This window comes from Rissa tridactyla, chromosome 8 (assembly GCF_028500815.1).
Source record: "Rissa tridactyla isolate bRisTri1 chromosome 8, bRisTri1.patW.cur.20221130, whole genome shotgun sequence".
Lineage (NCBI taxonomy): Eukaryota > Metazoa > Chordata > Aves > Charadriiformes > Laridae > Rissa > Rissa tridactyla.
The window spans coordinates 52,996,732-53,022,185 of record NC_071473.1 but is presented as its reverse complement, the minus strand read 5'-3'; the positions used below and the strand labels follow the sequence as shown (position 1 = coordinate 53,022,185).

The 25,454-nt window shown below is 37.7% G+C and overlaps 1 protein-coding gene across 5 annotated transcripts in view; it reads right to left on the bottom strand.

Annotated features, from left to right (window-relative positions):
* Positions 1-835: 835 nt before the first annotated feature.
* Positions 836-25,454, bottom strand: part of EFCAB7 (EF-hand calcium binding domain 7) — a 29,299-nt gene continuing 4,680 nt past the window's right edge. For 4 of the 5 annotated variants that reach the window (XM_054211525.1, XM_054211526.1, XM_054211527.1 and 1 more), the window contains 12 exons: positions 22,546-22,757; positions 21,384-21,470; positions 20,330-20,525; positions 19,125-19,249; positions 14,509-14,650; positions 12,362-12,471; positions 11,201-11,358; positions 10,864-10,997; positions 8,770-8,918; positions 6,730-6,939; positions 2,729-2,836; positions 836-1,632 (listed from right to left, as the gene is read on the bottom strand). In XM_054211525.1, coding sequence (XP_054067500.1) covers positions 1,558-1,632; positions 2,729-2,836; positions 6,730-6,939; positions 8,770-8,918; positions 10,864-10,997; positions 11,201-11,358; positions 12,362-12,471; positions 14,509-14,650; positions 19,125-19,249; positions 20,330-20,525; positions 21,384-21,470; positions 22,546-22,757 — 1,706 coding nt within the window. In that variant the 3' untranslated portion in view covers positions 836-1,557. The remainder of the gene's footprint in view (positions 1,633-2,728; positions 2,837-6,729; positions 6,940-8,769; positions 8,919-10,863; positions 10,998-11,200; positions 11,359-12,361; positions 12,472-14,508; positions 14,651-19,124; positions 19,250-20,329; positions 20,526-21,383; positions 21,471-22,545; positions 22,758-25,454) is intronic. The other variant, XM_054211529.1, reaches the window with a different exon arrangement.

Below are 25,454 nucleotides of genomic sequence, written 5' to 3'. Positions count from 1 at the left end.
TCCTGTCTCCTGTACACAGAAAGTGTCTCATCATTTCCCAGCTCCTGCTTAGAGATGCAGCCGGGAACTTCTGCCCTACCCGCCACACCTCACCTCAGGCGGCATTTACACAGCTCAGGTTTGTTTGCTAGAAATCACCAAGTATTTGTGGGGCCTCTTACTACAACTTCTACTTCTTTTAGACAATTCTGAAAACGAAAGTGATATCTGCCGTACCAGCTAAGAAAAGGAAAAAAGGAAAACTAAGCAGTCACCAGTAAAGCTGCCTGAGGACCAGTTGCTGAAGCGTGTAAATCACAGCCGGCCTCTAGCAGAGCTCTCATTTTGTAGCTGACATTTACTTGCCCAGGGTACGATTACAGCAGAGCGCAGGAGTTGCTGGCAGATAAATATAACTTTGCAAGACTACTTGCTGCCCTTGCAGATGAGGTCACATACATTTAATGTCTATTTTAAACTCAGACACTTTTTAAGCATCCAGTGGCCAGGGTCATCATTTCCCCCCCCCCCCCCCATTAACAGACGTTTAGAGGAACTAGAAAAACATAATCGGCTGCATATTTTTAGTACCTCAAAGTTGCTTGTCATTGCTATTGCAGCTTACACTTGGTGGACTTTAGTCTCCTTATTTCAGCAACCCTGGAAATAATTCATCGCTGTTAACAGTCAAGAGCCTAAAACAAAACCATCATTTTCCTCAAATAATGGTATTTCATTATCACATATTAAAAGGCAGACTTTATTTATATAAAAAGAGTATTAAAACAGTCAGTAATTATTCAGAACAAGTATAAGATGCATATTATCATCAAATGACAAAAAAAAGCAAACAAAATTTAAAAAAAGAACCAAATCCTTTATCAGGTGGCAATACAAAATCATTAACCCCACCCCTTTATACTTCTTATGTCAAAACCACAATAGCATTTAATTAGGAACCCACCAGACCAATTCAACAAAGCAACTTTCTTCTCAGTGAAACGGTTCCAGCACATGATGGAACTACATTTCATGTTACAGAAAATAAAAGCATATTTAGGGAAACTATCCTTCATAAAACACAATTACATTACAACTGCCAGCTGTGTTACTGAAGAGTACTAATTGTTATCTTGTCTTAATGTTTTCATGCCAAAGTGTTTCATTAGACGGTGTATAATGACTCGTCTGTCAGAGGGTATTACATACTTACAATTATTCCATCCCTATGCTATCACGACTCTAAGAGTCGTAAACGACTAAAGGAGTCGTTTAGATGTGGTGTTGGGGGATATGGTGTAGGGGAGAACTTTGTAGAGTGGGGTTGATGGTTGGACTCGATGATCCCAAGGGTCTTTTCCAACCTGAATGATTCTATGATTCTATACATTTCTTAAAAGCCATTAGCAGAAGTGTGATACCAGAAATAAGTGCTTATGTGATTCATTGGCTTTAACAAATCAAACTCTGGGAAGCATAAATGTATGCCAGCTTTTGGAGAAGGGAAATACCATAAATTGCCTAGAAACTACCAGAAAAAATCCTGGTTTAGTCTGAAGGACTCTCTAACTGGAATGTTTAACGTAAGAGGGAATGCACGCAATTATAAAGCCATTCTTCCTGCTCGTTCAGCGGCATCACGTGCTGAGAAACCTGTATACAAGAGAGAAAACAGAGGTGAAATAGTCATTTATTGGAGAACTGTGTGTATGTTACCTGAAGTGCTACGTGAGCAAAACGAACAGTTTCCGTACTTGTATCGCTAACATTAAACGACGAACATTCTTTATCTATAATGACAGCTGGTATTCAAAACTTAGTATCGAATTTAATTGCATGACAGCAAAATATTGATAAGGGACACCGAATCTACTATTTATACTGAATGAAGGTGAAATTAAAATTAATAAAGCACCTTACAGGATCAGGCTATAGACATCTAAAGTGTCAGCAGCACTATCAGAATAGGCCCCCACCCTGCCTGTGTCATGGGACTGTATCTGCTTACAAGGGGTTTGGATGCATCCACACTGGAAAGCTGTGAAATATAAAATAGTTTGGATGACTCTCCTTTGAAAGGAAGAGACCATACTTTTAGAATAATAAAAACGGGATTTTCTTCATAAATGAATGCAGAAAAATATCATCGGCATTTGTAACGCATTTCCAACCTCATTCTATCCCTTAGAACCCTCTTTTAGAATTTTCGCTAAAGCCTGTGCAGCTTTGGAACCGGGATCAGCAGATCAAATTGCCTTGTGGCTAAACATGATCCATAAGTCGAGTCTAAAAAAATATTAGCCATCTGCAAATCACACCGTGCGTAAGGAGTGCAACCTATATATTTGTTTCTGACTTGCACATGCTTGGTCTATTTCTCACAGACATCAATAGATCTGATTAAAAGTTGCTAAGTAAAAAAAATAAAATAATAAAGCCTTAGAAAAAGAATATTTAAAAATGTTAGTAAATGGTACATGTATTGAATGGACAACAAACAGGCACAGGTATGAAAAACTGAACAGCTGTGGGCTTTTATAGCAATCTGCACAGGGAAAGATGGATACATCAAGTACCTATTCCGCTTTGAAATATCAAGAACTATATCTGATCTGTACCGGTGATGAAGATGCCACCATCCACATGCCCATTATCATGATAAAAGACCCGCAAAAGGAAACTGTACAGATGTCACATGATTCTTCCTTTTTGCTTCGATTTTAAGTTGGCTACACAATAAAAATCTTACCATCATGGACTTCGGTGCCACTTCTACAGCAAAAACAGTAAGTCCCCTATTACTTAGGCAGTTCTTACTCTGCTCGTTGTTGACATGAATAATCACTTTGTTGTCAGACTGCAAGTGGAAAGACATGAAGGAACCCATTACTCTTAATGGTTAAGTGGCTGCTCTTTATGTAACAACTACAGATTCCTCTTATTTCCTCTGACTTTGCTGTTTCCCAGGACAGAAACGCTTTAAGGACGCCGACATCTATTCAAGAGTAGCAGTTTCAAATGTACGTTAGCATCATCAGAGCCCAGAGCCACTATCAAAAGTAATTTAAGACTCATTGAAATAACTTCAGCACTTACAAAGATACAACCTGGGAACACCATTTAGTGAGAAAAGTATTTGCCACAGAATGTTACAGATTCTAACAGTTTACATGGTTTCAGAGGTGACTGGACAAATTCATACTAGATTTTAAGTACAAAGAAAATATTTCTGTCTCAAGTAGTCCTTGAACTGCACATCACTGGATGCTAGGACAGTAGTCTGGAAAAGCACCACTGGATGTTTGCCCAATTTTTGTTTGCAACATCCCCTACGGGCCATTTCTGAAGACTTCTATTAATAGAGAGTTTCAAAAATATTGGATGAAATTGGCCATCGGTCAGTCTCACCTCCGTGCCAGGCAAGATCATGGAGCCGATCCTCCTGGAAACTATGCTAAGGCACACTGAAAATAAGGAGGTGATTGGTGACAGCCAACATGGCTTCACTAAGAGCAAATCGTGGCTGACAAATCTGGTGCCCTTCTAAGACAGCATTCCAGCGTTGGTGGATAAGGGAAGAGTAACAGACATCATCTCCATGGACTTTTGACACTGTCCTGCATGACATCCTTGTCTCTAAATTGCAGAGACATGGATTTGACAGATGGACCACTCGGTGGATAAGGAATTGGATGGATGTGGTCAACAGCTTGATGTCCAAGTAGCGACTAGTGATGAGTGGCATTCCTCAGGGGTCATTACTGGGACTGGCGCTATTTAATGTCTTTGTCGGCGACATGGACAGTGGGATTGAGTGCACGCTCAGCAAGTTTGCCAACAACACCAAGCTCTGTGGAGCGGTCAACACACTGGAGGGAAGGAATGCCATCCAGAGGGACCTGGACAGTCTTGAGAGGTGGGCCTGTGCCAACCTCATGAAGTTCAACCAGGCCGAGTGCACGGTCCTGCACATGGGTTGGGGCAATCCCAAGCACAAATACAGGCTGGGTGGGGAATAGATTGAGAGCAGCCCTGAGGAGAAGGACTTGAGAGTGTTAGTTGACAAGAAGCTCAACATGAGCCAGCAATCTGCACTCACAGCCCAGAAAGCCAACTGCATCCTGGCCTGCATTAAAAGAAGCAGGGCCAGAAGGTCGAGGGAGGAGATTCTGCCCCTCTACTCCATTCTTGTGAGACCCCATCTAGAGTACTGCGTCCAGCTCTGAGGCCCCCAATATCAGAAGGGCATGGACCTGTTTGAGAGGGTCCAGAGGAGGCCACAAAGATGCTATGAGGGCTGGAGCCCCTCTGCTGTGAGAACAGGCTGAGAGAGTTGGGGGGGTTCAGCCTGGAGAAGAGAAGGCTCTAGGGAGACCTTAGAGCCCCCTCCAGTCCCTAAAGGGGCTAGAGGAGAGATGGGGAGGGACACTTTATCAAGGAGTGTAGTGATAGGATGAGGTGTAACGGTTTTAAACTGCAAAAGGGTAGATTTAGATTAGATATTAGGAAGAAATTCTTTACTGCGAAGGTGGTGAGGCACTGGAACGGGTTGCCCAGAGAAGCTGTGGCTGCCCCATCCCTGGAGGGGTTCAAGGCCAGGCTGGACAGGCCTTGGAGCAACCTGGGCTGGTGGGAGGTGTCCCTGCCCAGGGCAGGGGGTGGCACTGGGTGATCTTTAAGGTCCCTTCCAACTCTAACCGTTCTATGAAATTAATGTAAGTATAATCACTTAAAGAACACATACTCTTGCTAAAGCTATGCAAATAGGATCCAGTACATAAAACTGAAGGCTTGGGCAACAGAAAATTCGTTAACCACTAGTTTATCCCAGGCAATATTCATACAGAAGACCTAAGGACATGCTACTATACCCCCCCCCCCATTCCGTTTTCTCTAGAGAAATCTCAGTTTGACAGAGATGCTGGAACATCTGAATGCAGTTTCTTTACACAATCAGCCTCATGCAGCAAAGAAGCTGCTATTAGACTGGTAAGGACTGACCTAAAAAAAAAAAAAAAAAAAAGATCTATCTATCTCTGGTGCTCACGCTACAAAGGGTTTCTGGACAGCAGAGTGTAAATATGGTAATTCTTGAAATATGGTATCGTTGCAGAAATGTAAACACAGTCTAGTATTAAGCTGCTTTTTACTTTGCTCTAGCTGCTCTGGCATCACTGTGGTGAAGCCCTCATTTCTACAGGGCAGTGAGATAAAGGCAAACAAAAGAATTATCTGTACAGGAAGGTACTTATGGCAACAGGAAGAAGGTCACAGATATTCACCTAGCACAGAGCGTATATTATAGTAAGTGTGTATGTTGGATAATAGAAAATGCCTCACTATTTCTTCTGGCACACAAATGGGCAGACAGTAGATTTGGTACTGCTTGCTCTCTAAATTTGAGGCTCTGTATGAAGTCTTTTAATCTCCCCAGGTCACACCCTGACAAGGGAGGGTTAGAAGACAGGCACCTTTCTCTCCCTGCTGATTAAATGCAAGACTAAAACAGAATCCCTCAGAAACTAGCATATTTCCTTAATTTAATTACAGAAATAACAAAGAAACAATTATTTCCATTGAAATCATCAGCACAATAACTGAAGATATAATCAGATTACTTGCACTGCGGGAAGCTTAAAAGATGACGGATGCATGAAACTGTCTTTTTATTATTTCTTTCCAGACTTTTACAATACAAAAAAAGCCTCCAGTCTACAAATTCTAATGAGATTTTCAGGGAAGTGCAACTATTTGCTACAATGCAGAACAGAGGTATTTATGAAGCCTAAATGGTATAAAGGGCAGTGGTCAGCGAATTTAATCAGACAGCATCCAGCTGCCTCAGTACAGACCTCATCTACTTCTCTGACATATCCACAAACATATAAATAACTCCAGTATATCCACCCTAAAGGGCGAAGTGCAGATCTAAACCTGTAGTTCCGAGGAGTCTCAGCATTCAGTCCTAATATTAGTCCACCAACCCACCCCCTTTTGCATGTTTGCCCATTTAAAAATATACTTCTTGTTGTGATCTTTTAAGATTTAAAGCATCTTAAGTTTAGCATCTTACTGCACTGAATTTATTTCCTCATGGTTCCTGATATAAATGAAACTGAGAATGAACAGCACATTTGTTAGGATCTATGCAAAAAGGGTTAAAATCTCTGCTTCTCACCAACCACTTTTTCTTGGATTTACAATTCTTAGCTTGGATTTACAATTCTTAGCTTGGATTAGTAATAAAGTGAATGTGTAAGACTAGCCCGTTAACAATTCACCCATAATGCACTTATAACACACAATCAATGCAAGTCATTTCTCTTTTACTTTCTTATACACACTGAAAATATTAAATAGTGCAAATGTGCTATTTATCTTTGCTCTTTCTGTAATTGTATTTCCTGTTCTTAGTATTTGTTTTCTCGTATTATGAACATCTTATTTCTCCAATAATTATCAAAATATTGAAAAATTGGAATGTAAACACAAGCAAATATTTCGATTCTATGTGACAGTAAAAACTGCTTGCCTCGTTATAACAAGCTGCCCCTCTGAAGAACAGTGATACAGACTTTTTTGAAGTCCGAGTCATATATCCAAAAGAGCTTTGCATCTTTGGTTTTTTTTTTGAACTAGATACAAAAACTCGATATTGGAAAATATAATTCTCAAAAATGATGGAAGGAGGGAAGAACAACAATAATAAGACATTAACATAAAGTCCCTTACAGAAGTCTCATGCCATACCTTATTTTCAATAACAGAAGTGATTCTCCTGCCCACTTTGTAGGTATAGATGATTATGTTTTCACAGCCATCCATTACTTTGGCCTCTCCTTTATTAACAACAGACTTGCAAATAGCCCTGTTGAGTTGCCAGCTGCCTGCCTCTAGATATATGGCTTTAATTCTGGGTTTGCATTTTTCTGCGTAGATGTCAATGACAAAGGGGCATGCCTGCAATGGAGAAAATGAGTTTCATCATCACTTTATCTGTAGTTTTTCTCCTCAGGTTTTCCTCCACAGCTCCTAAGTATTTTCATGTATGCTCAGAAGTAGAATTATCCAAATACAAGAATGCCACTGAATATTAAATGTTCAAAACCTGAGAGCTGCAGCAATCTTTTAAACCAAATGAAAGCTCAGGACGAATATTTTTTATGCCAGTCACAGTACACTCGATATGCAGTTTGGCACATTTGGATCCAACACAGCAAACCCTTCCTTGGATAGCAAAACATACAGGAATTAAGACGAAGTATGAAGGTATTTCAGTGTCTGAAATAAACCCGTTTCCTTTACCTGTCACGCTCTTGCTATTTTTGCCACTCCACACAGATCTAAAATATCTGCAATGTTGCATTAAGCACTCTGCTCTTACAGTATCTTGGCTAAGATTAGTACAAGTAACAACCAGGAGTCTTCATTTTCTTCGACTCAGTAATAGCACCTCAGTTTCTTTCAAATGGCTATTGGAATCCACCAGGATTTCTCAGTTCTGTCTTTAATTTGTTAGAGGCTCAGTGCTCCTGAAATATCAATCTCTTAAACCACCTGAAATCTAGGAATTAAAGGGTTAAGTAGATATACATTTTTAGATGAACGACTAAAGCATTCGGAGAGCTATGTTGTCTGGAAAGCAAAGGCTATAGCCATAAACCACAGCTAGTATAAGGCACAAAATACCTGTAAGAAATTTCTAGCTTGATAAAAACCTTCCCAAAATCTTCTTTCTTAGAGGATAGCTCCCTCTTACGTCTGAAATGCAGAAATACAGTTTTGCAGTTCTGCTAACCATACCCACAGGAAAAGGAGAAAGTGCTACTCATTAAGAAATCATTCACCATGAGCTCAATATTTTCACTGAGAGACAACTGAAGTCTCTCTACCATAATGAGCGGTTTTGCTCTCTCTATATTTGTTTCATACACACGTATATCTTACACGGTGACTACACTGACCTGATTTAGTTTAACAAAAACTGAAGAAATAACCAGAGTATGATAAAAAAAAAATCAGCTTTTCTTGTGAATGAAAGTTAAATGATGAAGTTACCTGCATATTTAATGTTTTCTTTAGTTTTTCATAATTTCTATTCTTTAAGCATATCCTCTTTCTTTAGTGAGAACTACTAACACCGACACCGATATTGTTTTGGGGAAAAAAAAAATATAAATCTGTAAGAACACAGAAACATTAGGGAAATAACTCCTGGTCCTGGAAAGTAAACAGTGTCCCACCAGAAGCTCTTTCACTACAATTTTATATTGAACAACTTCGGACACTGTTGTGAAAGGCAACAGTAACAGAAATAGCCATGTCTGAAAATTAAGAATTCTGAATCATGTGGAAAAAAGTTTTCTCCTTATCCGCTTCCGTTGTGGCTTGGACCAGGAAAGTGACTATTTTAAGCAGAGCAAGTCCTGCATTTTGTAGGTTTGCTGACAGGTCACAGTTTACCATCACTGTCTTCCTATCGTTTCCCACCAGCAAGGTGCGTGAATTCTTTCAACAGGTATAGCCCAAGATTCCTTCCTCTACGACCCCACAAAATACTGTCTTTCTCTAAAGCAAAAGGCAAATTTCCTCCTTCAACAATGTCAGTGTTATCCTAAGAAAGAGGATACCATAATTACTGAAAGTCATAGTGTGAACCCTGTATTAACAGCTTGGACTGGATCACTGACCTACTGAAATCAATTTATGACAGACAGAAACAGTACTGCAGTTAAACATGTACAGCAAGTTGTATGTGAAGCAGTTATTTTTGCTATATGGCTATCATACCTCTGTCATTTCTAATGCTTTATTGTAGCCCAGAGACAATAAAGTGACCCAAAGGTCACTAGGATCCCCTTCACGGTCATTGGCTTCCATGAGATTCAAATCCATAAATCCTTGTCTTGTTAGCTCATTCTTCTTCATATCAAAATTCTCTGTTTAAAAAGAAATATAAGGTAGCACTTAAACATCTGTTCTCTTTATAAACGCCCTTTATCCTTCCAGAGCCAAACTCCCACTTTTGTTAACGCGGTTTAAAAAAATGGAGCCATCTTGCAGCCTCAGGTTCTCCAATATTATTTGGGAACGTCCTTGACCAGACACGTGCTCTTTGCAGAGCTTTCCTGTGGATTTTAGACAATGACTAGAAACAGCTTGTCCCTTGTACAATGCAAAAGAGGGTGAGATTTCAAAACAGAAAGAGTTCATACTGATTCTTTTTTTTTTCTTTTTTGCTAGCAGTATCTGTTGTGGCTGAGATTAGCAGTATGGTGTATATTAGGAATGGGAAATTAAAGTCTGCTGGGGCCAGCACCCTTAGTGCTTGAGGTCCTCGATATAGAAATGATTTACTTAGTTCCTAAAAAGCAATAAAATGCCAGTAACCCTAACACCCCTCTCTCGATAGAATATCATAGATCGACCACTCTAATGTCAGCAAACACATAATTGAAATGTCCTTGTGTCAGAGATTTTTAAAAATGGTTTTCTCATCTTCATAACAATGCTAAATCTTTACTATATATTATTAAAAAGGGATTACCAATTTAATAAATCTATCTAAGGGTACAGATGCTATAATAAATGGCTAACTTTGGTGTCAAGATTTATGCTATTCGTCTGAACCCTTCAACTGATTAATGACCTGGTAAAACATTCACCATATTCTCTTCTTTCCTCTCTTGTACACTTCACACACACATCCACCCCTCCTACTCATGTTGCGACCAGCGCACAGAGGCATAACGCAAAGTCATAAAGCGTGGAAAAGCATGTACAGGGATGAGAGAGACGAGAAACTCATTTATAGAAAAGTATTTTTGTATGAGCTTTCCATCATTTAGGAAAAAATCCAGTATCTTTGAATGTTTTGGGGAGAAAGTTAGCAGGACTCGCCAGATTTAAAGTATTTTGGCCCAGATTAAGTAATATGTCATAGCCTACCACAGACAACAACATGACATCAAACATGACATGGGCTGATATATAATGATATGCCATACTGGCATTTCAGACATAATTTGCAGAAAAACTACATTTCTTATAGAAATTTCTAATTTTCATACAATGGCTTCTAAATTTCCAGTTTGTCCATTCACTGCAGCTAAACTTCCTTTTTTCTTCAAAATCGACACTTGTGGCCTAATACTGCTCCCGCAAGCTGGCAAAACGCCCAGTAACACTGACGAGACGTATCAGCAGCCAGAAAACAAAATACAGCTGGAAGTGTCTTAACTGTCTGTCAGCTTCTTTGTCTCACTCATGGAAGTCTCAAAACCTCACGCTGTCATATAGCGAGATTCGGACAAACTGACACACCATACGCGAACCTTCAAAAGACAGATTTTTAAATGAAAAACTATTTACATCTGAAGGAAAAATATAGTTGCACTAGGCATTTTCTAATGTGTAATTTTCTAAACAATCATCCTAAGCTCTACATGCCATTTTTAAAGCATCATATACACACTAATTAAATGACTCTCTCAACACTTTATGAGATACAAAAGCAGTAACAGCTTAATCTGCAGAAAGGAGACTGATTAAACGAGTACCTGTTACAGCTTAATTCACCACATGATCCATGATAGAAAACCTGTAGGTTTTGGCAGCTATAAAGTCTTTCACCTACAATACTTTGCAATTAGCAATGGGAGGAATTTCCTCAGCAGAAGGTCAGTGGCACACAAACCAGAATGAAGGAAGACAATGGACAGGAGACTGGAAAAGGAAAGAAAAGAAAAACAAAGGGAGAAGAAAACAATATCTACATGTGTTCTTGGTATAGGCTGCAAAATACTCAGTTCCTCTATACTATATACAGAGTAGGATGCTATAAACAACAGCTCGCAAGTAGATTGATAGCCCTAATGAACTTACCCTTGCATACAGCCCACGCTTCCTCATCGCATTTCTCGCCGCTAGTTCTCAGTTCAAAGAAATTGTATTCCTCCAAACTCAGAAGGCCATTTCCATCCAAATCAATTGTCTCAAATATATCCAATAAAGCTGCTCTAAAAGATGAAAAAGGCAGAACTATTTCCAAATACTTCTATTTCCTTTACTGTCTCGTAATACCATCCATAACTATTCAGTCTATTTGAGAATATTCTGTACAAACAGTACTTTAGTAAAATACAGTTTTTAAAAAGCTAGGTGTCATTTGGAGCATATATTTTTATAATAGCTACCATGCCTCTTTGGGAATGTGACTCACCGGAACTCTTTGGTCAGAACCAGTTCTCCATCTTCACCTCTATACACCAGTTTTGCTTCTCCAGTAATTTGTGTTTTTACCTTCTTCAGCCTACAGCCCGTTGTGAATGGGAGTAGCCAGTAAACTCCTGATCCAAGCTCCCCTCTCCATCCAAACATCTACTCTTAAAAGAAGACGGACAAGTTTGTAAGTGACTTCTCAAATGATACCTTTCTTTATTAGTAGGAATATTCATACAAAAGTGATTAATTACTTGAAAACACTGGTAATGCGAGGTTCTTTCCTTAAAGAAAACATGTCTACAGTGAGATGCTGTGTGATGCCATTTTAAAGACACAAAAATTAGTGCATGTCTTAGTTATAATAAAAGTTAGAAAAATGTACAGGACCAGAGATGAGGGGATAACAGTCATTACTGGAAGTGTCTAATAACAGTCCTATCATTTTTCAGTTTTGTAACAGTCTTTAACTGTTAAAGTTTAAAAGAAAAGCAGTCAGAAGCAGGCTGACAAAACCCACCGAATTTTTCATTTCCTCCCTGATTTATTAGCTTTGTTCAAACTAGCACCAAAAATTTCCTATGTAAAAAGTCACAAGTAACTTAGGGTTTAAGAAGCAAGCTGAGTTCCCTGTGGCTTGGAAGGGGGAAGTAATTTAACGCTGCCATTTCTCCTCCCTTATTTCTGCCATAGGATAAGAATATTCTGTGCACTGTGAAGTTCTACATCATATATACGGCAAGGAGAAAGAAAATTAAAGGAAATTTTAACAAATTTTACCTTTGAAATGTTGTTTTTGAAGGTGCAGGAGAACAGGTGAGTTTCCACAGAGTGCCTATATAGACAATCAGCAACTCGGCAATACTTGCCAACACACCACATGATAATATGATCCTCACAGGAATTTCACTAAACTTCTACACAAGGGGCTTGCAATTCAGCCCATCCAAAGGGCACAGCTAAGACAGTATTACATCCTAGCTTGCGTAAGTTCTGTCAATTTTGAAAGGGAACATGCACAGAACAAGTGTTTCTTCTCTCCTCTAGTCTGATTAGTTACAGTTTGAATGCCTTCCAAACACATGGGAACTCACCCATGCACCATTAACACATACACTGAAGATACAACAATTAAAAAAGGAATACAACAAAAACATCTAACCTCTTTGTTTTGTTGTTCAGTAAAGCTCACAAGCTGTAGATTTTCTTGGGTTTCATTTTCCTTCAGAATATACAAAGCTGTATCCACTGACAACCAGTGACAAGGTTTTCCTAAAAAGAAAAACATTTCCAATACAAATGCTTTATAATGACACAAAATTGTTTCTCTTTGAACCCCGAAGTAGATATTTCCATGGTATTTATAATATTGATCCTTGTTAACGTAAGATGGAAAAAAAGAATCCATTATACGCTAGCGGGACTTCCTTCCTATTTAGGGGGATCAGATAAATTGTTCCAAGTCTTGTGATTGTCTTACAGATAATGATTACTATTAATAGCTCTAATAGTAAAACCTTTGGTAGTTAAGGAAGCTATTTTCATGGTTTTCTGCCATTAGAACAACATTATTATTTATTACTTTTCTTTATACTAAGGCTCCTAGATATTTGCAATTAAGGACATTACCAAAATTATATCTGTATGTATGTTTTGTAAAATACTGTTAAACTCATCTTGACTGGAAACCCAGATCATGCGCAAAAGCTAGGGATACCAGAAGATAGCAATCTCAGAAGCATAAACTTCAATAATTTTAAAGATTAAATAGCAAGATCCTCCTACATGGCATCATGCATGATTTGTTTCTCTGATCGTGTATGATTTGTTTGTCTTGGGTTGGATTGGAATGGAGGCCTGGTCTTACGTATGTTGAATAGATGCCATTTGTATCTCTTTGATTTCTGGTAGCTGCTCGGTTCCTGAGGGCAATCAATCAATGAGCTATTAAGTGGTCTTCAAGTTAATCAGACCACAGCAAAGCGATGAATGCAGGGGCTTATTGTTTCTACAGTTAGCAGTCAAGAATACGAAAGAGTAGCTAGACACCACACAACTTTGTTAAAAATTTGAAGATGTTTTTGATTTCTCATAAAAAGGTAATTGCTTTGCTAACATGAATCCTTTCCTTACATACCAATATTATGCCTTCCTCTTCACAACAAAACACAAAGATATTTCTACACACAGGACAATAATATTGTGCAAAAGTAGATTTTTTTTTTTTATTATTTTTTTTAAATTACTCTTCTGGTCCCACAGAATGTCTGGACAATTCTGCAACAGAACTATTCTAAGGCACAGTTTAAAAGGGTGCCACCTGAAAAAACAAGAGTTATGAGCAGGGCACTGAGACATCCTGTTACACACATCTGTTAGTATCAGATCACTTTTCCTCGCCATTAGAAGTCTGTTGATCAACTTCCCATTTCAGCCAGGTAGTAACTGGGAGATGACTACTTTCCATGAATTATTTGCAGTGACATTTTTATTACCAGCCTCAATCAGAATCAGTTACCAACCTGTAGCACAACAGCCAGTCCAGATGACTCTAAAACATCTTTGGGATCTAATGGCTCCTGTTTCATGGGATTAAAGAGGGAATAATCTACTTGGGAAAGAAAAATCCCAACGTACCAACTAGATAAAGCACCTTCATAAATCACCAGATAGAATAAAGCCAATAGTGTTTGGCAAAAAGGAGCACAAGGCTGACTAATCTCAGGCGGCTCCAATGTTGGGCTTCACTCTTAAAATGAAAATTAAAATAGGCAAACTAAGCTATAAATCCCTCAGACAAGTTTCATAATCAAAACATCAAGGTACCATACTGATATAAAAAGCCATAACCTATTTTCAGTATTTACAAAAGTATCTGAGGTGGACAATACAAAATCTTTCACACAATATTCACTAAGTTTTGTATTGTTGTTTCTCACAAAGTACATCAACACCTTAAAGGGAAATACTGCAAACAGTGCTAACACTTCAGTTTTGTAGTAAGAAACTTCACAAATCTATGGCCAAAAATAAACTAAGAAGTTGTCTCACTGCAAAGAGAAACATAATGGACTTACCTGATTTTCACTGCCCAGGCAGTGAGCACGAAATGACAAAGCAGAAAATATGGTCTGACAAGTTAAGTTATATTTTCAATAGGATTCTCTCCATAGAGAAAAATATTGCTATATTGCAAGATCACAAAATATCGCAAAGTATTGAAAGTGAGAAAGGGAGAGATGTATCAGCAGGAGGAGAGAAAATATTTTTATAGGGGAAAATTCTCCAAAGAAATAGAAATACATGTACCTTCTACCTGACGAACGTTTAAAGGCTTGATGGTAATACATACTGTAGACCTTTGAGGTAAGTGCAACCTGTACTTGTGACTAATGATTTCACCATCTTCTTCTAAGTAGAAGCATCCTTTGGATTGTGCACATTGCCATTCCTGGAAACCAAGCAAATATTAGATGTTGCCTTCATCTTTGATCAAGATAAAAACGCCTTCTCTGAAATATTAATCTGATGATTTAGTAAATCCTGCATAAAAATATAACACAAGATGCAGCACTGATCTAATTTTTTTTTTTAATTTTCTCAAATAGTCCTCCTTGTAGTCAATTTTTGCAGAGCAGTTAGTAACGTTGCTTCACTTGCGAAAATGCTTGAAAAACATACAGATTACCCCAATGCTCAAATAGTTGAAATGAAATTTAATTGCCAGGAAGAATCAAACTGAATTCATGAAATTCTCTGAACTGTGTGATTTACCACTGAAAGGCTGGAATTCTGCTACATTAGTTCCATCAGGCCAACCAAGCAAAGAACATAACTGATTAGCTGAACGACGGAGGAGTTATTTGCTCAGACAAACCACAAATACAAGTACTGGTCAAATTAAGTGATTTTTCTTGGCTTCTGTCAAAGCTATTGGAGAGACATAAACTGAAAACTGCTGTGTTTGTGAATAATAGGGTTCCTAAAGAAGCCATGATTTTGCTGAAATGCTCAAACAGCTACATGCTTCACCTCTTTTTTTTGTATTTTTTTTTTGAAACAGCAGTTCTCAGTTTTCAATTTCAATATCATTTGAATGATACTTGTTTAGCAAAATAAAAATAAAGTCCTTATAGGAGGACTTTATTTTTGCTGCCTTGAGGAGCGCAAGACATTCTTGATTTGCCTTCCCTGGTCTGGATTAAGTCCGTTATTTCTAGTAACTCTCCTAGCAGCGGAAGATAATGTTTCTGAGCGGAGCCTAGCGGGAGGAATCTTTCAGTGCAGTCTCAGCAGAGAGCTCTGTCCAGGTGGCTGAACCTCTGCTTCGTGTTCAGCGTCACAGGTAGCTAACACAGATTTGAAAAGAGAGCTTCTAAAAAACAGAGGAGGTCTGCATGTAACTCTCAGTAACCAGGCTAACTACTAACTCCGCCTAAGGCCAAACAGCCTTCATCAGTGCTACATTTAATTTCTCCTCTTAATGAACCAGTTCTTGTTACAACACATTCACACTCCATTGATGGTACTTTACAGCCAATGACCTAAAGGTGTCAGGCAAGAACTGGACTTTACTAGAGTACGCACACCCAGGATGCCAAGTAACTCGGTTGGTAATACATGTAGCTCCGATCCTGAATTTAGATTTCTCCATTCACAACTCTACCTTTCTTAAGAACTTAAATTACTCGGGGACTCACAGATCTAAGCGCTTTCAAGTCCTGTGCCACAATTTTGCCACTGATTTCTGTGGGAACAGGATCAACTCCTCTATACTAAACATTTCTAACATGGGAGTTAATAGTAACATTAGAGTCAATCTAAATCAGTGCTAGAATTCAAATATGTAGTTTAATCTGTTAAATCATTCCAGTACCATTCCATTCTCAGTAAACTGTTTATTCCAATACTTGCACGACTCATAACTTCATCTAAAGTCTATATGCAGTAAATTGAGATTTTTCCATAAAACTTGACGCAGGTGAGATAAGCTTAGAGACTATAGCAAGCTAACAAGAAGTTAATACCGTACAAAACTCTTTGAAAAATTAATGGCATTCTGAAAAGACCAAAGTCAAAAGGTCTGCTAATGAAGCAACGTGGCTGTTCTTTGAGACATAAAAGAGCATAACGTAAGTTTAAACAGCAGTCCAAATGTACTATAACTAGTCAAAGAGATACTGCGACAATTTTCACGTACCAAAATTACTTTAACAGCCACGTTCTGTTCCCCCTCTCTCACTATGGCAGTGGTCTTCAAACCATCATCTCCCAGATAGTCCATGGAGAGTAGCTTTGTCCTGTTTGTTTACCCTCCATTTTCTAGCTGTTATTTCAGATGAAAGACTACCATTTTTGCAGTTTTGCATTTACATAGATATTGCTACAACAGGGACATCAAACAATCCAAGTAAGCAGGGAAAACATCTCAAAGAACAACGTGCAGGTTAAGATGTGAGCAACAGAAAGCAAAGATTTGACAGTGCTTTAGGAATCAAGTACTAAACTGTTGTTCTTGCAGAGAGCGTAAGGTGGTGCTATATTCTCTAAATTATCCACGTCAAATTACAAACAGGTATGTAAACTGGGGAAGCTAAAATATTATTTTCTGTTTTGATTTTAGTATGTCACTTCAAAACATAACAAGAGTTGTCAAATAACAGCTAACATAGTGGGGAACGTCTGTATTAGAAATGTTAATCATAAAGAAATGTTAGGTACTACCTGCTGCTGCCAGTGCTGGCCACTGCCCAAATAATGGATTCCACCGCTATTATAATTTAAGTTATTATTGGAATTTTCCACACAGTCATGCATAATTCTAAATAAAAAGCAATGTTTGAGAGAGGAATTGTTCCTATGATTAAAGCAAAGAGCTTCAGTTCAACACTTTATCTTGTACAAACCTGTTCCACAAGCACAGAAAGACTTGCCAGTTCAATTGCACGAGGCTACTTCACCAACGAGTGCGCGCATGTAACTACTTTTTTCAGGAAAAACAATTTTCTCAGGCATTTCTTTTGCTACCCACTGCATGTAGAGGTCTTTCACCGACTTCGGTAGAGCGGAATGCAGAGGTGAGAATCCTTAGCAGGGACAAGTTAGCTACCCAATGCAAAGAAATTTTAGAAAATGATACACTGCTCGCTTTTTTTTTTTTTTATTAATAACCTTAAATCTTGACTAAAACCGACACAGAGAACATTTTGTGGAAATCTAAGATCTTCATTAGCCATCTTTTAATTAATTCTGATTCAGCTACAGTTGAAGCCCAACAGGGCAGCATGTTGTTTATGCACATCTGTAGCACTTCTGCAGCACTTCTGCAACTGCCTGTTTTTTCTCCCTGAAGTTATTTACATGTCTTTGAACATGTCACAAAACTCCACTGACAAAAAGAAAATACGTAGAAGAATGTACTATGAAACATTCCATGTTTTCTAGGGGCTTTTTAATTTAGACATTCACCATATTTTGACTTCCACTGTTTTTGTTCTGTCAGAAATGTAAAGTTGGCATTGGTCCAACTTCATCATGGGAATATTTTCTTACTGTCCCAAAAAGACAAGTTAACTGCAGGAAAAAAAATTCTGACTATAAGATAAACAAAAATAATTTTTGGATGCTAGATTCTGAACCACGCCACAAATGAATCACTGTGTGTTTATTCATTGATTTTAACAGTTTGTATCATGGCATTAAAAGTTATGGTTAAAAAAAAAATAATTAGTAGTTCTAGTTATACCTCTTCATGTTTATTGAATGATTTCAGTTTTTGTGTGATGCTAATCAATAGCAATCGGTATTTACAGCTGCTTTTTTTCAGTCAGTTCTTACTGGCTTGTACATAGAAAGAGGAATCCAATATTGGGAAACTGCGCTGGTTTTATATACTACATATCATGTTTGAACAAGGTGAAATTGCAGGTTAAATTGCATGGAGGTCCAGATACCTAAACAGACTGCAAAAAATTCCTTTGAGACTATGTTTTTAAATTTTAATATAGAACAAATGTCACTGTATAGCAATGTCGAAGATATAAAGGACTTCAGAGTTCAATAACAAATACAGAGTTGTTATTTGAAACAAAAATGTAACTCATGAGAACAATCAGTTCAGTTTTCGAGCAGCAGTTACACTGTGTGGTCATAACCATTTTTTCCCTTTTATACAGGAGTCTCAAGGTGCACATTTTTAATGTATCCTAGCAGTTTCCAGTTAATGTTTTATATTTCTACAGCTATTATTTTCTGTTGAAAGAAAACTAGTAAAGGTTCAGTCAAGAAAGGGAAAACAAAGGAAAAAGATCAATATTAACACTCTACAAATATTGACTTAGGGAAGTGACTTTGTTGTCTTTCTCCCACAGGAATTTATATTGAATGAGTGATTTATTTAAAAGAAAATACTGATAGAACATATTAGTCTAACTAAAAACCAATATTTTCAGGCTACAGCATATATTTACAAATTAATGCCCAACAAACTGAATATGTTCACAGATCTGTTATTTATTTCCAATTACCTTTCATATAAAGGTTTATGATACACAATCTTTCAGACTACTTAAGCATTTAAAGTTCTCACCAACCTAATAAATTATTAAATTTTAAATTTCTCAAAAAGTCATTAAATGTTTTATCCAACAGTGGTTTCATTTATAAAAAACACACTTTGTTCTATTAAACCTTCACACCTGAAAAATTATTTTCAATAACTAGATGTCAGCAAAACCAACAGTATATAAAAACGTTAATAATAATATGTATGAAGAAACCTCTCAGTAGTTCATAGCTCCCCTTGACAAACTATTAATAAAACATAAGCTAAAAATCAGAGAAAAACGGTTTCTTATTTAAAATGCAATAACATATGTGCCTAGAGGAAAACAGCATAATTTCAATAGGACTAGCTTACATGATACCTTCATTGTGTCTGGCTCAATTAGCTTTGTGTTCCTGTTGCTACCGGCCCCCATGCTGATAGTGGTAGAAACGGATGCTTTGCAACTTTGAGCTGATGATGGTCTTGAAGGAGTTCTGCTATCACCTATAAACATAGATATTTAGTTACTATTACATTCTTTCAGGTTACTCCTCGTGCTATTTATCATAAAGCCTTGCATTTATAGGCACACAGAGAAAAACCGGATGACAAAAACTTAAATCGCATAAGCTGACTTCCCTTATAATTATATAACATTTAATAATTCTTTACTTCCCTGATTGTACATCCCAGGTTAACAGGCGTATGAATGGCAGAACCTTGGAATCCAAATCTGCCTGAAGGACAAGAAATTGTTACCACATGATTCCATTTACCTTGGAATTAAGGTAAATCTGTCCTAAGTGTAGAGGTTTAACCTGTTTCTAATTTAAAGTTATTTCTTTCCAAGACAATGTAGTTTCCCTGCCAGACAGCACATCGCTTATGCACAGTTGCCCAACGCAATCACTTCCAAGCCGTTACTTTCAGGTTCCTTATGTTGGGGCAACTCTGCTGGTACAATTGTTGATTTAGCTACATAAACTCAGTCTTCATTACTGTTTTGTCGTCTTTGCACCTCTACAGTACTGCCTAGAATTGAAGCAACTAACAAGAGCACACACTACATGCCAATATTTCATACATGGTACATTTGCAGTCTGTTAGCCTGTGGTCTTTTTCCAGTTTGGGAAGGTTTGTAAGTATCTTTGCAACTTCAGGAAGAACATTAAACTCTCATATTGATTGTGCCTGAAAAGTAGCCTCAATAATTGAAACAAACAGACTGCTTATTGGTAAATGTTTAAGGTTTCATCTCTGACCTGGGAAAAAAATAAATAACTTGCTATGTTGCAACATCTGAGCATTCATTTTCTCTCTTCCCTCTGGACTGTGTCACATAAGACTCAACAAAATTCACCCTTAAGAACTTGAGAGCTTCAGATCATAGATGGAGCCAAAGTCCATCTGAACACGGGGGTCAGATATTCTACTGAGACGTTTAAGCGATTGCCACAGTAGAAATTTATATTAGTCAATAACATCCTCACTAACCTGAGAAAAATTAAATAAATACTCCACTGTTCGTTGACCGAGAGCATGAACTCCAACAGAATGAAAACTCCCAATGTGAAATATAAATACCTTTTGTTGGTGCTAGTTTGTGATCAGTTTTCCTTGAGATTCTTGGTGATGGTTTTGACACTGGCAGTGTGATCCCTTCACAAGAAGTTTCAGTTTGACTTCCAAACTGCTGCTGCCTCAGTCGACCATCAACTTCCAGTTTCTCTCGTGCAGTCTTGCAGCACTGCTCACTGGTTGTCATGTACAAGTCACAAAACTTTAAAGAAAGAAAAGTAATCTGTAAAGTGAAACATTCTTTCTCACAGTTTTAAGGATTAAAATGTAACATTAGTAAGGAAAGGACAGGTCAACAGATGTAATGCATTTTCTCTAAAAGCACAATATTAATTTTCATTTTAATGAATCAGAGCAACCACTCAAGCGACACAGTAAAATGGAGACATGATTCAACAAGGAGGTCCACTACTGAATGAAAATTGAGTGCAACTTTCAGCCCCAGAGAATTTCTTTCTACATATTTGAAGACTGATTTTTTTTTTTAACATGTATTTTTAATAGGGGGTTGTTTTTCTCCTATGAAACTATATTTATGTACAAATCTTTGTGGACTGTTTGTTCACTTCAAAACTTAGTCATTGCTTAGAGGTGATGTCAAAAAAGCTGGTAAGAAGTTGCATCTTGAAAATTAGATGTTCAACATATACAATAAGGTCCCACACACAAGAAATTATGAAATGTCACAGACATAGCATCTCTTACTGATTAGCTAAGTTTGCTGACAATTGTCTTCTTTATCCTGACATTCCTTAACTCTTATCTTCGCACATGCTGTTAGGCTTCATGCTTAATATTAGGCTGTGCCCAATACATTAAGTTCACTTGCAGCAAGTGACCTTTTCAAGGATAATATCCAGGGCAGCATGTTGTGAGATAAAGTGTGGGAAACAGAAATATATACCAGCCCACGTTCCAGTACATAGGCAGTTAGGGGGGGCTTGGGTAAGGTCATCAACGGACCAACACAGAGAGGTGGTATGTATTGTGTTTGATAATGCTAATACTGTTAAAAACATCAAGCCAAAGACACAAGAACAAAACACTCTGGTTGCCATACCTTGTTGTAGTCAAGTTTGCCACCGCAGTTAAAATCCGCTTGTTTAATAATGGCACTCGCTTCATCCCGAGTCATTGTTTCACCTCTCTGCAATAAAAACAACTCAGTTTGGGTTCCTAATAAAGAATGCTGTTCACCTACAGCACACATTTAATAAAAACACAAAGAAAGATTATCTTTTTATCCTTTCAGGGAGTCTTATCTTGCAATACATGTAAATGGACGTGGATTTGAATCATCAAAATAGAGGTCAACATCTTAAAAAATTATGTCCCTACAATGCTACTAAATACTGAACAGATGAATTGCATCAGTTTATACAATTTTGTGGTGTCTTCTGGAAACCTACTGTGAATGATACTTACATCAATTTCAGAAAATCTTCCATAAACTGGGGAATCTTCTGGGGAATCTAGTTCCAGATATTTTTTAATGTGATTATGTTAAGCCACATCAATGACATGTACAGGTAAGTCTTCTGACATCTGCATGCTTTGGGCTGATAATGCATAATGTCTAACCAAAGTATCAACCCACCCTAGCACAACTTATCTTAAGACCTCAATGAACTACAGAACGTCATAGCTGTGATAAAACCAAGACACTGACCATAATATTTTATGTATAGCTTGGATAAATGTTATTTTTTAACTTTTTATCTGTACACACATAGACAACTTGTGAGGTGAGAACCGCACAAGTATGTCATCAGCTGTCTTGATAAAAGTTCATAACCCCAAAGGGCTGCAGAGGGCCTCTGTAAAGAACAGAGGGACTTGCACTAACTTAACCAATGCAGGGACATGTGCTTCCCTTTCTGTTACTCCACTGCAGTATAGATAGGATTTCAACAAAACGTTCTTTGAAAGCATTAAAAATATTTTCTCCACCAGCTTCCACCTCCAAGGCGCATTTGCTGAAAGAGATTGACAGGTTATCAATGGCAAGACTGTAACGGCAAAAAATGGAAGAAATATCATAGATAACCACAGAAAACTAGACATAAAATTGAAAAAAAAAAACACAAACAAAAACCAAAATCCAAACATGAATCAGTTATTCATTCTTTTGATCAGGAATATTTGTTTACACATTCAGAATTGTTTCCAAAAATTTCTACAAATGGTTAAAGATGAATAATTAAGTTTCTACTGATGCTTACCGTTGTAAGAATTTTATAAAGTTCATCATGTAAAATATACCCAGTGTTATCTGGGTCTATTTTTCCAAATGCTTCAAGCAGTTCTGTTTTTGTAGCTGGTTTTTCTTTTTTTAAAATGGTACAAAAGTCATCAAAATTCAGTGTAGTTGTTTGTGAAGTCCAATATTTATTAACTGTCTTCTGAGATGGATTTCTTCCAGCCTGTTGAAGTACTGAACAATAAAACATAATATTAACTAGATATTCCAGCTGTCAGTAAAGGAGTTTTCTCAAAACATCCTTTAATCACTTCCCATGTTCAGACTTTTTTTTTTTTTAAGCCAAATCAATCCAAGGGAAAAGCAGGTCTGAAGGACAGTTTTGCTTATAGTCTCAATCCCGTACTCTACTGATACAGACTGACTGTGACCTTCCCTGGCCTTGAATTCTGTGGCTTGTACCAGTGAAGTTCAAGCAGCCTGACGGGCAGATGAGCTCACTTGCATATTCTTTTGAAAGGAGTCATCAAACAGGCAGTGCCTGGCATCCTACATCATCCCTCGCAAACGGTGACCCAGCACAGAGATGACATACGCCGCACTGCTGAGAATCACATCCACTTTCTTCTACAGAAGAAGGAAGAAACCAGAGAGTAGTCTGTGACTTTATAACACAACAATATCGCAGGAACTATTTTGCTTAAAGGCTCTGATCTGCAGCTTCCACTTACTCGTGTGCACCATTCTACTAAACTCAATGGGATGTCTCCCTTAAAGAAAGTCAAGGGGTTCAAAGCATTAATTAAGGAAAACATCCATGAATTCAAAGACAGGCTCCTCAAGAGACAAGTGTAAAATTCAGCCCAGTGTCTATATCCCCTGCCTTAATATCAAGAACCTATTATTTGTAAGCTTGCAGATTATTAGGTCCCGTTTCTACCAAGATACACATAAATCTTTCCATTTATTTTGTCGAGAATTGAGATCTAGTGTAGAATTCATCTAAAACAATCATTTATGTCATACCTATACATTTGAACTTATCCGTTCAAATTATGCAACATGAATTTCAAACGTAAAGGAAAAATGATACTAACAGACATACATTGTTAAGGCCAAGAGCCAATACCATACGTGCAACCAGCCCCACCGCTCCTACGCCTGGCATTCTTCAAAATGAATTTGCTGGATCTAGTTAGCTTCTTAAAAGCCTTTACTGAAGACATACTTGCATCAGTTTCCAGGGTGAATAAGGTATTATGTTAAATTGAAATTAAATTCAAATGCACAGTCTATCTGAAACTGGAAGGATGCTTTTGTATCTTCCCATATAATCAAGTTTTTTAGGGAAACACAAGAGATCCTTCATCTCTACCCAGGCCAGCAGTTTTGATTTTTAGCCAGCTGACCAATGACCAAGTCTATGCTGGCTGAGAGCAGTTCAGTAGCATCTGTGAAACGAGGTGGTGGCATTGTTACAAATCTCAGTAGGCAACCGTGTCACCATAAAAACAAACAAACAAAACCAGACACCTTTGTTGCTAATCTTCGATTGAATGCCAAGGACTAAATAAAGATTTCTGCCCTATCACCTCTACAGGCGGAGTCAGGAGAATACAGCAAAGCTTACATCTTTATCCATGCAATGCTTGGGCACATAGCAATTGTTTAAGGATTTCAATGTCAAGGTCAGCCAAGGAAGGGCAGTTGCTCTGTGTGTTTGTTTACGGGGATAGCAAAGTTCCCTGGAATATTGATATAGCACAGTATTCACTTATATTTAACAGAGTATCCTTCAAGTATATGACAATTCTGTATTTTTATATATCCTGGGAGATCAGCACTTGCCATACCCCACATGCCTCCCCAGTTTATATTTGTGAAAGTTCAATTAGACTGCACCTTTTATTTATACTTCTTTACTGACTGATTCTGCTAAATACCTTAAATAATATTACAACACAGGAAATGAAGCTACTGTCCGTGAATAAGTAAGACTCCTATGAATGAAATTTTGCAGAGACAATCTCTAAGTGAATATTTCACAGTTTACAATATTAGCCAAACATCATGTAGCAAGAGAGCTTAAACACTAGCACCACTTATTTGATAAATGCCAGAATTTACTTCAGATGCAATATAAGTCTATAATAACTCTCAATGCTTACAAATTTTAAAAGAAGTCCTTAAATATCTCTGAAAAGACTGGGAGCCTGAACCACTAATTGCCCTTCCTGAGTTGACCTTGGAACCAAAAAGGCCCAAACACTTGCTATCTAGTGAAGTGGCATGTGGATAGAGATGAAAGCCAAAGCATATATAAAAGAGACGACATTTGTTCACACCGCTCCTATCTTAAAATACAGATTATCCAAAACTATCATTAGGATATTATAAAGGCACTTTTATAACAGCTGAGAAAGCCTGGATAACACTAAATCACATGCTGAAAGAATGTGCTTGCTAATGGATAGAATTTTATGCACTGGTATAGGGAAAGAAGCTACAAACAATCAGTGCATCAGAGAAGTACACTCAGCTTTTATAATGGTGGATTCCATGTGGAGACCTCATGTATTTTAGGCACCAAGCATGCAGCCACTAGTGAAAAATATTTCCTTACATATGCAGAAAAAAATACGGTCACTAGAATTCTGATAAAACTAGATTCTCTGCTAGATAGCATAGCATGTTTTTCCCTTTAGCCGTTGCTTTTTTTTTTTTTATTACAAACAACTGCAATGCCATAATAAACATACTTTTTACTGGCATCATAATCTGAGGAGACTTGAGAAAGCAACCTGTACTACCATCCATCCCAAGTACATTCTAAGCTGCACCTGAAACCCACCAAATAAAAATCATTTGTTTTCAAATGATGATACATTTCGGTTCTCTTTATCTAACCGAAGGTTTATGTTCTCATGCTTT